This window comes from Arvicola amphibius, chromosome 6 (genome assembly GCF_903992535.2).
Source record: "Arvicola amphibius chromosome 6, mArvAmp1.2, whole genome shotgun sequence".
NCBI lineage: Eukaryota > Metazoa > Chordata > Mammalia > Rodentia > Cricetidae > Arvicola > Arvicola amphibius.
In genome coordinates, this window is record NC_052052.2 from 116,578,011 (window position 1) to 116,594,108 (window position 16,098).

The following is a 16,098-nucleotide window of genomic DNA, read 5'->3' on the forward strand; positions in this document are numbered from 1 at the left end:
CCCTTTTATCTTCTAAGATCAAAATATCATCCTGTCCTCTGACTCGGCAAGTTCTAAGATACCCTTGCTGAACTAATCTAATGTCATTTTGAAGACCTAATAACTGTCTCCCTGCTAGCCCTGGAAATTAATTTTCCTGCAACTCGGCGTAAAGCTTCTCTGCGTGCATCTTGGTCTAAAGGCTTTGAAGTGGTTTTAATGATGTGTCTTGGGTAAATATAAAAATAATGCTGATGCTTAACCTAAACAAAGGACAAGGGTATGGGAGAAACTTGATGTGTTTTTCTTTTTCTTAGATCTCCTAAAAGTAAAATTTCTGACACACGGCAGGGTGCAGAAGAAACAAGGTGGAACAAAAAGTAAAAATTCAGAGAGGAGGGGACATAACCTGAGGTCACTCTGGGAGGATTCAATTATAGAACCTGGTAACTTCGGACGTGTGCAGCAGTGTCTAGGAGAAAAGCATCATGTTATAGATAACATAGCTAAAGGGAAGGTTAAAGAGCAGTGTTTCAGAATGCTTTCAGATATACACAGGTAGAAGCATCCAGAATAGTGGTTCTCAGCCTTCCTCATGTTGTGGTGGCCTCTGACCATGAAATTATTTTCATCGCTACTTTGTAATTTTGCTACTGTTATGACTCATCATGTAAACATCTGTCTTTTCCAACCATCTTAGGTGATCCTGTGACAAGGTCATTTGACCCCCTCCAAAGGGGTCATGACCCACTGGTTGAGAATCCCCTCCTCTAGATTCTTGCTTAGAAAAGGGATTTAATTTGTGTTCAGAATTGGACAGTGATATTTGAAGCCAATTAGATTTGGTTTAGTTTTTTGTTTTTGTTGTTGTTGTTTTGTAGCCAAGGGTGACCTTGAACTTCTGCTCTTCCAGTCTTACAAGCCCTTAATGTTTTTAAAACTTGCTCGTTAAGATAATCTATTGCATTTTAAAGTTACAATTATTATCACCTGTGTGATCCTACCGTCCGTTGCTTTCATATTTCGAGTGCTTGGCTTTCCTCCTTCCATACTGCTGTGTGCCTCGTTTCTGCTTCTTCACTCCAGCATGCTTGACCTTAATTCATTTCATACCTAACCGTTGAGCGTCCTCATTATCGTCCCCTGCATCCACCCTTAGGTGAGCTGGGGTCCATGTGGCCTCTTCACTGAAATGAAACCCTCAGGGAAGTAGGTATTCACGCCACCAGCACCCCACCCTCCACACACACCCCCACATACACAATTGAACAGTTGTAGAGGGCTGTGCAGCTGCTGAGCAGGTATGGGAAGACTCATGGGCAGGAATCCAAAGGATTAAGCCCAAGGCTTTCAAACCTGCCAGTTATATATTTCAGTGGAAAACCTGCTTGTGCTGACCTGGATACGAGGAAGCCATAAGCTCATGAAGGTATGGCTGTTCATACAGCCACCACAGTGTGTTCAAATATTCAGTCTGTTCTGAGGAAAACTGATGTCTTTTCCCCTTTGTTTACCTTGTTGCCCCTTGTTCAGAAAGACAAGAACCAACTTTATTCTGTTCTCATCTGGTGCTAATGACAGACATACAGAGACATCTAATAAGTTTTTGTTTAAAGAATAAAGGAGGTGAGAATGGTGGCACACACCTGTGATCTCATCATTCAGGTGTCTGAGATAGGATTGGGAGGCCAGCCTGGACTACAAGGGGAGTTCCAGGCTAGCCCATATACAGAGTGAGACTCTGTCTATAAACAGTGTTGGCATACAGAGACGTCTAATAAATATTTGCTGGACAGATGTTTGTGATGCAATCAACACCTCGTATTCTTTACTTTCAAGAGCCTTACTGTTCACCCCCTTAAGCCTTTCTTCCTATTTATCTCTATTATATTTCTGAAATTCACTGCAAACTCTAGTCAGTAAAATGTGTAAGGTCTGCAGAACCAATTGGCTGATGAACAAGCACAGCTATGCTGTTGACAGAGAGCCAAGAGCGTGTCAGTGTGATGAGGGCATCGGAGGGTGCATTGCAGAGTGGGGTGGGCCCTTCTCATTTGTTGTCAGATCCATTAGGGACTCTGTCTTTGCCAATTCTAGCTTGGCAACGGGGTTACCTTGACCCCATAATACAGCTGCTATGACCCTGTCATAATGCAGCAGGACTCTGTTCGGGAGAATCTGAGATGGAGACCATTGTTGCGGTCATTTTCCGTAGCAGAATACTGTTAGTGTTTCCATTGTGCTGGTAGAGAAAGGAAGACGAGATGGAGGGAGCTCCAGGGTCAGAGGAAAAAGGCAGAAGACTCAGAGCAGGCATCTGAATTCTTGAAGTAATCACATATTGCAAAGAATGTCCTTTGTCCCCAGAAACACCCCACCCCCACCCTCAAGTCACAGATGTGACAATTGACCTGAGATGCATGCCAAACATGTCCAAGATGTTTTTAGTTTTGTTATTTTAAGGGAATTGATTTTTAAAAAAGCTTTCTTTGATTTTTTTTTGGGGGGGGGGGATACAATGTCACTCTGTAGCTCAGCCTGGCCTTAAACTCACAGCAATTCCCCTGTCTCAGCCTCCCATATGTCAGGATTATAGGCATGAGCCACTTTGCCTAGCCAGAATCAATTTCTTCAGGGGCACAAACAAAAGCATCTCTTTTTCTTCATCTCCGTAACTCCAAAGGCCTAGGTGGCGCACACCTAGTTCTTGTCTGAAAGTTCAGAGGTAGAGGTAGGATCCTTTGCTGTCTGTTACCTTCTTTACTATTCAAAACAGGTCTGAGGTGTTTCAGAATCTCACTGCCCAGCTCTCATGAGGCCACACACTTTTCTTGCTCGAGGGAACATATGCAGATCTGGACCTTGAACCCCAAGGGGTTCATGGGGCTACAGAGAAGTGCTTTGATTCTGTTCCTTTCTTTACAGAGATTTCTTAAATTTTATGTCATTTGATTCTTTCCAAGACTTCATGAATAATGTGCTCTCTTTTTATTTCCCTCCCCCACTTTTTACAAAGGGTCTTACTGTGTAGCCCAAGATGACCTTGGACTTCCTTCTGGTTCCCCTGTTTTAGACTCTCAAGTGGCTGGCATTACATAAGCATGCCATCGTACTAGACTTCACTTCATGGCTTTTAATTTGTAGAAATTTTAATCTTTGGATGTCACCTATTCTTTGTTTTTGTTATCTTTGGAGGTTTGATTTCTGAGACAGGATCTCACTATGTAGCCCATGCTTGACTCCAAGAAGTTTCTCCTGCCCCCACCCTCCCAAGTGCTAAGCTTATAGGCATGAACCACCATACCTAGCTCTGTGTTTAGTGTGTGTTTGTGTGTGAGGCGGGATGCAAGTTTGTGTGAAAGCCAGAGGCCAGCACTTCCCCAGTTAATGTCTCATTGAAGCTGGATCTCACGGCATGGATTCAGTTAGGCGCAGGCCACCAAGCTCTAAGAATAGATCCATCCCTGGAATTACAGATGCTTACCTCTGTGCCCAACTTTTATATGGGAAACTGGGGTCTTCATGCTTAAGCAGCAAGCGCTTTCCTGCCTGAACTCTGTTTTGATAGCAAGACAGTTCTTGTCATGTTCAAACACTTAAAAATATTCATAGTCCTCAGTAGCAAAGTTCTCTATAGTTTCTTTTGAATTTAACATGCCTTTCATCCCAGCACTTGGGAGGCAGGGGCAGAGGCAGGCAGTTCTCCGTGAGTTTGAGGTCAGCCTAGTCTAAAAAAAAAAAAGAAAAAAAAACTGAACTTAACAGGAAAAAAATGTGTATGTGCATATGTGCAAGGAATGTTTCCTACTGAAATTGGAGGGAAAACAATTAATAGAAATTATTTTGTATATTCAATAATATAAAGTATTGAAATAGTGCTGGGGAGGTGACTCAGCAGTTAAGAGCACTGTTGCTCTCACAAAGGACCCCACAAGTCGGCTCACCACCATCTGTAACCCCAGTTCCAAGGGGTTCAAACACCCTCTTCGGAAAAAGTCTAAAATACATTTATCATCAACATGGTCATCGCCACAATTGTTGTTGTTTTGTTGTAGTAGTGAGTGTTACAGCCCTGAGGAAGATGTTTCTCCAATGCAAGTGTTACAGCCCTGAGGAAACTGTTTCTCCAATGCAAGTGTTACAGCCCTGAGGAAGATGTTTCTCCAATGCAAGTGTTACCTACAGCTCTGAGGAAAATGTTTCTCTAATGTTGTGTTACAGCTCAGAAAGGAAAGGTTTTCTGGCAGTCAGGAGCCAAGGAATACCACCAAGTCACACAGCACAACAAACCTCACACAAAGATTTATTGGAAAGGACACAAGAGAGTGGCTGCCTCTGGGAGAAGCCACAAAGAACTGAGCAGGTGGTGGGCTTTATATAGGAATTCTAGTAGAGGGGGTGGGTACTTTCTAGTGTTGCCTGGGGTGGTGGAATTCTGTGGCCTGATCTTGGTCTCCCCACCACCACCAGAGTGGAGTTTGGCCTCTTGTTTCTGGTAGGGCGGGGCGGGGGCAGGGTGGGGGAACAGGAAATAGCTGTTAGAGTAGTCTAGTGGGTGTGACCTGGCCACTTTCTCTTCAAGGGCCTTACAGTTATTTTGGTTTCACCTTGAGGCAGGGTTTCTCTGTGTAACTCTGGCAGTTCTGGAACTTGCTTTGTAAACCAGGCTGGCCTGAAACTCAGAGATCCACCTGCCTCTATGCTTGATTAAAGGCGTGTTTACTATTATTAGTTTTAATTTTTTGAGAGAGGGTCTTATCATGTAGCCTTGGTTGGCCTGGAACTCATAGAGATCCTCCTGCCTCTGCTTCCTAAGTGCTAGGATTAAAGACATACATCACCATGCCCATCTAAAAACTTTTTAAAATAGAGATTATAAATTATTAGGATAAAATCAGGGTCTATGGATATAGCTAAGTGATATTTTAATATATATATATATACACACATATATATTATTATTGAATTGAGAAGCCAAAGAAAGATGAAGACAGAATTGTATTTTTAGAGATGCATGTGTATGCAGTACCCATGAAGGTCAGAACTGGTGTCAGATCTGCTGGAACTGGAATTACAGAGGGATGTGAGCTGTCGTGTGGGTACCGGGAACAGACCTGGGTCCTCTGGAGGAGCAGCCAGAACTTGTAACTGCTGAGCCATCTCTCTAGTCCCAGAATTGTATCTTTTTAAAGGCAACATCGTGTAAAAGTACAATGTACAGCCAACCTGTTTCATATTGTGGAAATTATTTTCTCTTTGAGACGTGTTACTCTGCATAAAAACCATACAGTTTTAGCTTTCCCAAATAAAGTCTAAGTTGAGCTCTCCTATTTTAGACTTAGTTAACTACAGTAGTTAACTGGCTTCTATCAACTTTGGTTGCCTTCCAATTTCTCCACACCGAAAAATAAGAGGAAGACAAAAGAAGGAAGCTTTTTACTGCCACCTAATGTTGGGGGGAAAAATAGCCACTAAGAGCAAAATGGAAAAAATTGCATAAAATACTAAGCTGTGATAAAGATGGCCACATGCCAAGGGTTGCAGAAAATCCCTGTTGCCTTGGCATCTGTCTTGTTTAACATTTGTCCAGCTTCCTTTTTCCTCACAGCACTGATTTGTATAATAAATTAAATGGTCACTATTAGCTCCTTCCATACCTAGCATTGTATGTGATATATATGTATGTGCATGTATGTGTGCAGATGAGAGTGCACGTGTGTGTGTGCACGTTGGAGAAAGAACTTGACCTCAAGTGTCTTCCTCTATCGTCCTCAACCTTGGTTTTGTTTGTTTGTTTGATTGGTTGGTTGGTTGGTTGGTGGGGTTTTTTGTCGTTGTTTTGTTTTGTTTCTTTTTGTTGTTGTTGTTTTTCGAGACAGGGTTTCCCTGTAGTTTCTAGAGCCTGTCCTGGAACTCGCTCTTGTAGACCAGGCTGTTGTTTCGTTTTGTTTTGAGACAGGGTTTCTCTCTATAACAGCCCTGGCTGTCCTGGAACTCCCTTTGTAGACCGGGCAGGTGTCAAACTCACAGAGATCCACCTACCTTTGCCTCCTAAGTGCTGGGATTAAATGCATGGGCCACCTTATATTTTGGGTAGACTCTCACTGAACCTAGAGTTTGCTGTTTCAGGTAGACCAGCTGGTCAATGAGCCACAGGGATCCTCCAGTCTCTGCCTCCCCGGCACTGGGATTACAAGCACACATTGATGAATTCGGGTTTGTATATGTGTTCTGAAGGGCACTCAAGCCCTCTTACTGGTGTGGCAACCACTTTACCAACTGAGCCATCTCCCCGGGTCCCGTATAGCATTTAAAAACCTCCAATGGGGTATGGCTCTCTCAGCTAAGCACACAGTGACTCATCTTAAGTGGCCCCCCTGCTCTCGTCCATCCCTTTCTGAACTTCAGGACCAGGATTCTTGAAAGACTAACTCACATGTAGTTCTGCTTCCCAAAACAGCACCTACTGCTCAGCGGGAGGCACTTCCTCTTTTGCCCTAATTTTTCCACTGCGCATCCGTGGGCAGTCTCTCTTCATCCTGCTCCACAGCCTTGTACACAGTGTCTACCTTCCAACCCAGCATACTTCTTGTCTTCCATGACACATCCCCCAGTTTCCTCCCATGTTCTAAAATCTTCTCAATGCCTTTATCATTCTGTAGTCTCTCCTCACACCTAAATCTTGATGTCTCCCTTTAGGTCTGCTCCAAAAACCACCTCCTCAACTCATACATTTTATGATAAGCCACTCACCGAGATATATCCAAATTTGCTCATTCAACTCAATCGGTCTTTCAGTAAGTATTTCTGAAACACCTAGGAAGTACTGGGATGAATCAATGGACAAAAGATAGCGGGGAAATATTTTTGTCCTATAGAAAGAGTAATCATTAAAGCATAAGTGGAATAAATGAGTGGAATGAAATAGAATAAAATAGAACGGAACAGAGCAGGGCTAACAGAGTCCGCGTGTGGTAGGAGGCCATAGGGGAAGAAGGGAAAGGCTTATTCAAAAGGTCATCTTTTAACTGACTACCATGAGTTACAAAGCCCTCTGAATGAAGAGCCACAGGAGCAAGAGTGTACTTGTGTGCTATCATGAGCCAGCGGCGTTGGTATACACCTGTGAGCCCATTACTCCAGGAAGATGCTGAGGTCAAGGTCAGCCCAGGTTACATACGAATTTCAAACCAGTTCAGGCAACATAGCAAGATCCTGCCTATAAATAAATAAATAATAGAATAAATAAATAATAAAATAAAAGAACAACTAAAAATATATCTAGAGAGCCAAAGTCACTGTGGTTCTAGAGCAAAGGGACACACTGGCAAAGGATGAGGCTTGAGGGTGAAGGGCAGCAGCTCTCAGCCAGCAGGCCACAGGAAGAACCTGAGTCTTCCTGATAGGACTTTGCAGAGTTCTGGCTGAGAAGTACCACGGCTTCTCTGTGCACGCCCCTTTCAGTCCTTGTTCCCATTCATTTCAGAACAGAAGCCAAAATCCTTACTGCAGTCCATACCCTGTCCTTCTGGAGCCTAGATCCCTACCCTCACCCTCTGCTGCTCTCCTCATTACTTCTTCCACAGCTTCCTTCCGGGAAGCCCCTTTTGTGGAGAACTGAAGAGTTCCCACTTTCTTTCACTTCCAGGAGAACCCTCACCCAGTGACACAGTCCAACTCCACAATCAGGAAACCTTAGACCAGTGGTTCTCATCCTGTGGGCTGCTACCTCTTGGGCAAACCTCTATCTCCAAAAAAATATTTACATTGCGGTTGATACAGTAGCAAAATTACAATTATAAAGTAACAACATGAGGAACTATATTAAAGGGCCACAGCCTTAGGAAGGTTGAGAAGCACTGTCTTGGACTGAGAAGTGAAAAGACTGCATCTGCTGGGTAAAAGCTTGCCTTCTAGTCAGGGCGCAGGCGTTTACTTTGAAGATATCAACTATTGGATAAAAATTACAAAAGTAATCGTTTAAATGTTCATATAACTAAGGCAATGTGCTCCTGAGGAGAGGATGCTGGAGCCGTTAGAAAGGACAGCTGGGTACTTTTCAAGGTTTTCCACTCATCATCATCAGTGAGTAAATGTAGCGTTGAATAGCCAGATAAAATCATTTCCTGGAAAAAGAAAGTGACCAGTTTGGGGGGGGGGGGGGCAGGAAAACATCAAAGAGAAAGAATTAGAACGTGAGCCAGGTGTGGTGGTACACAGCTGTCAGCCCAGCACAGCCAGGTGCGGTGGTACACAGCTGTCAGCCCAGCACAGCCAGGTGCGGTGGTACACAGCTGTCAGCCCAGCACAGCCAGGTGCGGTGGTACACAGCTGTCAGCCCAGCACAGCCAGGTGCGGTGGTACACAGCTGTCAGCCCAGCACAGCCAGGTGTGCTAGTACACAGCTGTCAGCCCAGCGCTTAGGAGGGTGAGGGCAGATGTTGAGGTTAAGGACAGCCAGGCCATACAACAGAAGCAAGAACCAATGAGAAAGAAGGAAGAGATGGAAGGAAAGAATGGGAGGGGAGAACTAGAAATGATAGCAGGAGACCTAACTGGAAATCAGTAAGAGAGACTCTCCCGTGGAAGGAATGCACAGGCCTTTGGAAGTGGCAGTAAGGGGTTAGGGACCACAGACAGAGGAAGTCAGCACCAGCAAGGAAACAGTAGGTAGATCCTAGGAACAATTTTGTCTTGTTAACTAGTTTAGGTTTTCTTTTCTGTACCTTATTATGCTAAATTCTACATAGTCTGCTAAACTCCGGAGCCATGTCTTAGCTGCAGCCGGGAGGACAAGTGGGAGGGACAGAATCCCCTGGTGGAGTCAAAGCAGAAGGTGCCATGGCCTAGAAATAGTAAGGGTGGGGATGCTGGATGGGAAGGTAGGGCAGCATCCTGGATAAGTGGCCGGTATCTGACGTGGAGTTGTGCATTCGTAATCCTCAAACACACAGCAAGAGAAATTTCCTTTCTTGCTTCCAGCTAAGTGCTGGGATTATAGGTTTGTACCATCGTGCAGAACATGAGAGGACAATATTCTATCACAGACTTTAAGGTAAAATGTAGGCTCCTGGGCCTGGCGAGATGTCTTGTCTTACTGTTCTTGCAAACAACGCGAGTTCAGTTCCCACACCCACTTCAGATGGCTCACAACTACCACAACTACCTGTAGATGCAGCTCCAGAAGATCCAGCATCCTCTGGCCTGCACAGATTTCTTCCAACAAAAGCCACACCTACTCCAGCAAGGCCACGCCTTCTAATAGTGCCGCTCTTTATGGACCTATGGGGCCATTTTTAATCAAACCACAACACATACATATAAAAACGAAAACACACCTGTTAAAAAGTGTAGAATCCTTAGCATAGTATGTGATCTGGCATCTGCCTATTCTGTTTGCGTTAAGGTTGTACTAAGCTGCTTAAATCTCCCTAGCAGACATCTTGGGATTTTGTTGTTTTATTTTTTACTTAAGAGTGTCCTTGACCTTACTTCCTGTCCTTGTTAAGTTAATTATACTTTTTGACTTCCGTACTCTACTGTTTTCTCCCCCGGGGGTAGCCTTCTTCTGTGAGCCTAGGGCTAAATTAAGTATCTGTTGCTTTGTGCTGCCACAGCACCCTGGGCAGCCATTTCCTAGATACTGGTCAACGGCTATCAGACAACCAAGGGTCCTGGCGTACATCTGCATAATCTAATCCCCCATTAACTTGTTCATGTCTTGAAACAATGAACACCTTGACAGTACAGATTGATTATAAGCTCGTTAGGTTTTTAAGACTATTTCTTCAGCTACATTAGGATGATTTTGGTGCCTAGCTACAGTGATCATTATAACCAAGTTGTTTAAATACTATTGTATAGTGTGTATTCTGCCCTATTTCAATCACACACTTCCTTACTTGGCTTTATCTTTTATACACACACACACACACACACACACACACACACACACACACGCACACACGCACGCACACGCACACCACTGAAGGTCTTCTAATATGCTGGCCAAGTTTGTTGATTATGTTTATAGTCTGCACTTCACCCATATCTGACAAGGCTCTGTTTCAGTCATTTGTGTATGGAAAATACCTTTTGACGCACGTGGCACATAATAGGTGCTCAGTAAATATATATATGTAGAATAGATTTGCCAAAATAAGAATTCCTCTTTGGGAGCTCTTTTTCTTGTTTTTTTGAGACTGAGTTTGAATTCATGATTCTTCCTGCCTCAACCTCCTCAATGCTATTACATTTTGTCTATTTGTCTAGACCTAATTCTTTATTCACAAAGTGAAAACATATGGATATCAAAAGCCATTGCTACTTTTCTTAAGGACACACGTATACATACACCCTTACTGACAACCAGTTATTGCTCACATGACTTCTCTAACAGAAATATAGAAAGTAAGTTATTGTAGTTTTTAAAAATGTATTTTATGGGCATAAGTGTTTTGCCTGCATGTATGAGTGTCGGCCACATGCCTGCCTGGTGCCGTCAGAGGTCAGAAGAGGGCATCAGATCCCCTGGAACTACTGTTAAGCTGGCTGTGAGCTGTCACATGGTGCGGAAAACCAAACTTGGGTCCCCTGCAAGAAAAAAAAAAGTGCTTTTAACCACTGAGTCATTTCTCTAGCCCCCATTGTAGTTTTTAAACAGAGAATTTTTTTAGATATTTATTTATTTATTATGTATACAATATTGTGTCTGTGTGTATGCCTGAAGGCCAGATGGTTGTGAGCCATCATGTGGTTGCTGGGAATTGAACACAGGACCTTTGGAAGAGCAGGCAATGCTCTTAACCGCTGAGCCGTCTCTCCAGCCCCCAAACAGAGAAATTTTTACCAAGTAATTTTTAGAGGGGCTGGAGAAATGGCTCAGTGGTTAGGAGTCTGTCCTGCTTTTGCCAGCACCCACACAGCTTACCACCACCTGTATTCCACCCAAGGGAATCAGATGCCTTCTTCTGGTCTCCAAAGGCACTTCTACTTGTGGACACCCGCGTGTGTGTGTGTGCACGCACACACACACACAATTAAAAAACATGAATCTCAAAAGAAGTTTGTAGAAATTATTCTTCCCTATTGCATTGTGTACACATATCTGTGAAAAGAGGGTACAGAAGTTAGTGACATCTGCCAAACAGCCATATACTTCATCTTTTGTTTCCTTTAAAAAGGAAAAACATGTACTTTCCTGTCTTCAAAGCTCTTGTATGTAGGGGTCTTAAAGTTACCCCAGAGTGTTGAGACAGTAGTGTTCACTCAAGTTTTCAGGACATGCTCTTTGCCAGTGTCTAAGACAGTTCCCAAAGGTCTTAGCCTCCTGGTAGTGTAGGAGCCAGCCATGATAAGCTAAATATGAACAGATCACCCAAAGGAAGTTCTTTACTTCCAACCATTAGGACTCAGCCATCAATTAAGTTTAATGGAGGCCTGAGTCTTAGTAGCTTACCCTGAAGCAATACCTGGTTGCAGGAAATATTACCTGAGCAACATCCGAGAACAGACCATCCAATGGAAATGCCTAACATTCCAACCACTGTAGATAGGATCATCTGCCAGCACACACTCACCAGGACACCCCTAGACAAATGTCAGCCAATCAGGGGTCCTGAACCTCAGAAACCCCTCACCCTCACCTTTACTACTATAAAAACCCAACCCTAACTTAGCTTGGGGCTCTCCATTTATTCCAATATGTTGGACATGCAGAGAGACCAAGTTTGCAAACTCACATAAAATAATCTGCTTTTGGCCGGGCGGTGGTGGCGCACGCCTTTAATCCCAGCACTCGGGAGGCAGAGGCAGGCGGATCTCTGAGTTCGAGGCCAGCCTGGTCTACAAGAGCTAGTTCCAGGACAGGCTCTAGAAACTACAGGGAAAGCCGGGCGGTGGTGGCGCACGCCTTTAATCCCAGCACTCGGGAGGCAGAGGCAGGCGGATCTCTGTGAGTTCGAGACCAGCCTGGTCTACAAGAGCTAGTTCCAGGACAGGCTCCAAAGCTACAGAGAAACCCTGTCTCGAAAAACCAAAAAAAAAAAAAAAAAAAAAAAAAAAAAAAAAAAAAAAAAAAAAAAAAAAAAAAAAAAGAAACTACAGGGAAACCCTGTCTCGAAAAACCAAAAAAATAAATAAATAAATAAATAAATAATCTGCTTTTACATACAGGACTCAGTCTCCTTGTTGGCTTTTGTGGGGGAGTTCATGGATTTGGGAATAGCAATAGTCACTCTGCAGTGAATATCTGAATATTCTGCTTACTGGGATTCATCACTGTACAGAGTCTGTGTGACCAATTTACTAACCCAGAAGTGATGAATATGCCTTCATGAAAGTGTCTGCATCTGTGTGAGCAATGTAGAATGCACTCTTCAGCCACTATCAAGCCTTCAGGTGACTGCAGCTCCAGTTGACAATCTGCTGCAACTTCGAGAACGTGAACCAGAACGTCACGCCCAAATTCCTGACCTGTAGTAAAGTTGCCATAGTAAATGATTACTATTGTTTTAACTATTCCTGATTTGTAATGGAAACAAATACATAAGTCCACTTCCCTTCCTGTTCAGTGTTGGGCATCAACCCCCGAAGACTGCCAGAGCTTCATTCCCAGCTAAAACAAATTTCTATTAGCAGAAACAAAATTTGACTATGTAAGTTAAGTTTATTTTATTAAGTTCATACAACAGTAGAGCACAGTTTTTATATAATAACTAAACCAAATAAAAATTTCAAATTAAAAAGCCAAAAACATTGCAAAAATACCCAAAGAAAAAACAATCTAAGGGGTTGAAGAGATGGCTCAGTGGTTAAGCGCTCTTGCTGCTGTTCCAGAGGACCCGACTTCAGTTTCCAGCATCCAAATCGCGCGGCTCACAACCACATGAAATTCCAGCTCCAGGAGACAGGATAGGCCTCCCTGGCCCGGTAAACTCACATAAATGAAAATCAAACAAAATAAAAGTCAATCTTAACATAGTGAGGGACTGAGGGTGTAGCTCTTTGGTAGAGTGCTTGTCTAAAATGGATTAATAAATCCTGGGTTCCATCCCAAAGCACTGCATAAAAACCACAGGTGTTGGCGCAGGCTTGTAATCTGCGCACTTTCGAGGTGAAGACTGAAGGAGCAATATAGTTCAAGGTCATCTTCGACTGCTCACTCTCAATCAACTAAGGGGGGCGAGAGGCGACGACGGCGCAATTGCCTTTCTGAGACAAAATCGCCGCTCAGTGGCACTTTGGGGCTGAGCCAGAAGTGGCTCCAAGGAAGTACGCCCTTTTCCTAACGCCGGCTGGAGGTGGATCTTCAGGAAGCCCTCTGGAAACTCTCACATATTTGGTCATCGTATCTTAAGCTTCCTCAACTTGCGGGAACTTTTCAAAGTCACCCGGTAGCCGCAGCTCTTATTCCTGTCCTTCCGACAGTGATCCTCGTGAGGAGAGTGCGGACGCCAAAGGCCAGGGGCGGCAGCAGCCTCCAAGTCCGGGGTTCTCCACCCTCGCTTTCCATAGCGAGGCCTGGGGCTTCCTCACCCAACGTCGCTAACTGGAGGGCAGCCGGGAAGTCCCCGCCGTCCTCTTAAGGAGGTGTGTCGCGGGAGGGCACCCCTATCTCGATCAGCGCTCAGGCGCCATGCAAACCTGCCCTGGCTGGGCAACTGCTCCTCGAGGCCACGCGCCCTGCAGCGCAGCCCACAGCTGAGCCGGTCGGACAGTAACTCCCGCAGAGACGTGCGCGTTCCGTACGCGCAATGCCCGCCTCCACCACTGGGGGGCACTAGCAGGAAGACGGCCGCGCATGTTCCGTGTGCCTCCAAGGGACCGGGGAGAGACGCGCGTGCTCTCTGCGCGCTCCGCCTCCGCCAGCGCCCTGCCACTGAGCGCGCGTATCGCCACGGGAAATGTAGTTTCTAGGGCCTGGAATGTCAGACACGCCTCCCGCCTGGGCTCAGCGCGGAACTACAGCTCCCAGCCGTTCGGTAGACGGGCGGTGCGGGGACGCGGACTAGAGGGCGGGGCGAGAGCGAGGAGGGCGGAACGGGTGGGAAGGCCGCGCGCGCGGGGGCGGGGCTCCGGCCTCGGAGCCGCTGCCGTTTGCGGTCCGGACCTGAGGCGCGAGCTGAGGACACAGCGCCGAGTGCGGCCGCGGGTGCGGGCGCGGGCTGGAGCGCGGGCGCGACCCTGCCGGTGGCGCTCGGTGCTCTTAGGTCCCCTCGCTCTCGGCCGGGACGCGGGAGAGACCGGCGCGCGGCGGGGGCGCGAGGTGGTGCGGGCGGGGGCGGCCAATGCGAAACTGGCTGGTGCTGCTGTGCCCGTGCGTGCTCGGGGCCGCGCTGCACCTCTGGCACCTCTGGCTGCGCTCCCCGCCGCCCCCCCGCGCCTCCGGGCCCGGTGCGGCAGGTGAGGTGCCGGGGCTCGGCGGCCGCGCGCGTGGGAGGCCGCGGGAATGGCCGGAGGGACAACCGGGCGGGTGCGGACGTCCCGGGACAGGCTGAACAAACGGGTCTTTTCATCCGCGAATTCGACTGTGCGGTCCTTCTCAGCGTGTGCTCAGCGGCCCACGCCGTGCCCGAGGGGCCTTGGTCACAACTTGGGGGGCTTCTCTCCGAGGGGGTCCGCGAGCGCGCCGGTGCGGCTTTGCACGTCAGGATTCACTTTGCAGTGAGGAGGGACCGGCTGCACTTTGCGGTCTGTGATCGTGAGGTGAGCCGGTGAAACACATCTAGACGTGAACTAGGGCGCAGCTGTGAGTGGAGTCGTCCCTGCGGTTCTGCTTAGGTAGCTTCCTAATAAAGGAACCTGGGAGTGCCGGATTCTTTAACTCTCGAGTCCATTTGTTCCCAAACTTCTTCCCTCGTGGGAATGAAAGCTTTGTTCTCATTCGCTCAGCGTCGTCCCATCACCCTGAACATTACCTTGGGGTCTCTTGTGTGTTTTACTCAAGTTTTTCGCAGAGAGCCTATAGAAGGGGACTTAGATGGCTATTTTAAAGATAGGGTAATGCTTGTTTTAGTTCTTTTAACTACGTTAGGATTTATCTTTCCATTTCATATCCAAACAGCTGTTTTCTTTTCAGAAAGTTTAAAAACAGGCCTTCCCAGTCAGCACAAGGCTGATTCTAATAACGTATTTAGCAATCCTCAAGACTCTTCTCCAGCTGTTACCAGATTACACTGGAGTTATTTTAGTAATGATCGCTTTTCCTGTTAGATGAACTCCCCCAGCTTTTGGAAAGGTCATTTGTGTAACTGAAAAGAATTAACCACTTAAGTGGAATAGTGAAAATACACCATTATATGTGTATTTAGCTTGCTAAACTGGTGGGACTTTTACAAATTAGATGAAAAGTCTCATGCGTAGAAAATACTTTGCAACCTAAACATCTGTTGGGGTTGTGTTTTATAGGTTTCTTTCTGTTTTTCTTTTAAATAAATGAGTGAGTTGCTGGAATCCGCTTGGAGAGCCAATGTAGAATATATATGACCCTAACATTAGCAGTCTTTGGGGTTCAACATAATAAACCTTGCCTTTGAGCTTATATTTTAGTAAGCCTGCAAGAAATTTTTGTGTTTGAAAAAGATTTTTCCTATCTGTTTAATGTTTGATGTTTAATGCTTTAGAGTTTATCCTTTTAGATTAAACTAGATCAAGGAAGCAAACTGTAGGAACCTTCAGGGTCATATAGGGTCATTCTAGTTGTAAAAATTAATTTTGTGTTGCTGCTGGAGCTTTGTCAGATAACGTTTGACTATAAAGACAGATTCCTTTCCCACTCTCCTCCCTTGGCACTTCAAAAACAAACGCTGAAGTATCTTGGTTGCAAAAATTTACCACAGGTCTTTTTTCCTATTTTGCTGTTGAAATATTTAATACATTAAGACTAAAACCTGAGATTTTACTAAGTATCTTCCTCTTGAATTAGCATTTTAGAATTTACTTGTTCTCTTTTCTGCTCCTCTGTAGTTCCATTAAGCCACGCTAGTAATTTCTAAAATTTATTTGTGTGTGTGTGTGTGTGTGTGTGTGTACATTGATGTGCCACAGGGTTCTCGTAGAAGTCACAGGATAATTTGAGATCAGTTCTCTTCTTCCACCATGTGGATTCTGGGAGTCAAA

At 45.4% G+C, this 16,098-nt stretch overlaps 1 protein-coding gene across 2 annotated transcripts in view; it reads left to right on the forward strand.

Annotated features, from left to right (window-relative positions):
* The first annotated feature begins 14,071 nt into the window (after positions 1 to 14,071).
* B3galnt2 (beta-1,3-N-acetylgalactosaminyltransferase 2) overlaps positions 14,072 to 16,098 on the forward strand; it is a 40,461-nt gene continuing 38,434 nt past the window's right edge. For both annotated transcript variants that reach the window (XM_038335450.1, XM_038335451.1), the window contains exon 1: positions 14,072 to 14,382. In XM_038335450.1, coding sequence (XP_038191378.1) covers positions 14,268 to 14,382 — 115 coding nt within the window. In that variant the 5' untranslated portion in view covers positions 14,072 to 14,267. The remainder of the gene's footprint in view (positions 14,383 to 16,098) is intronic.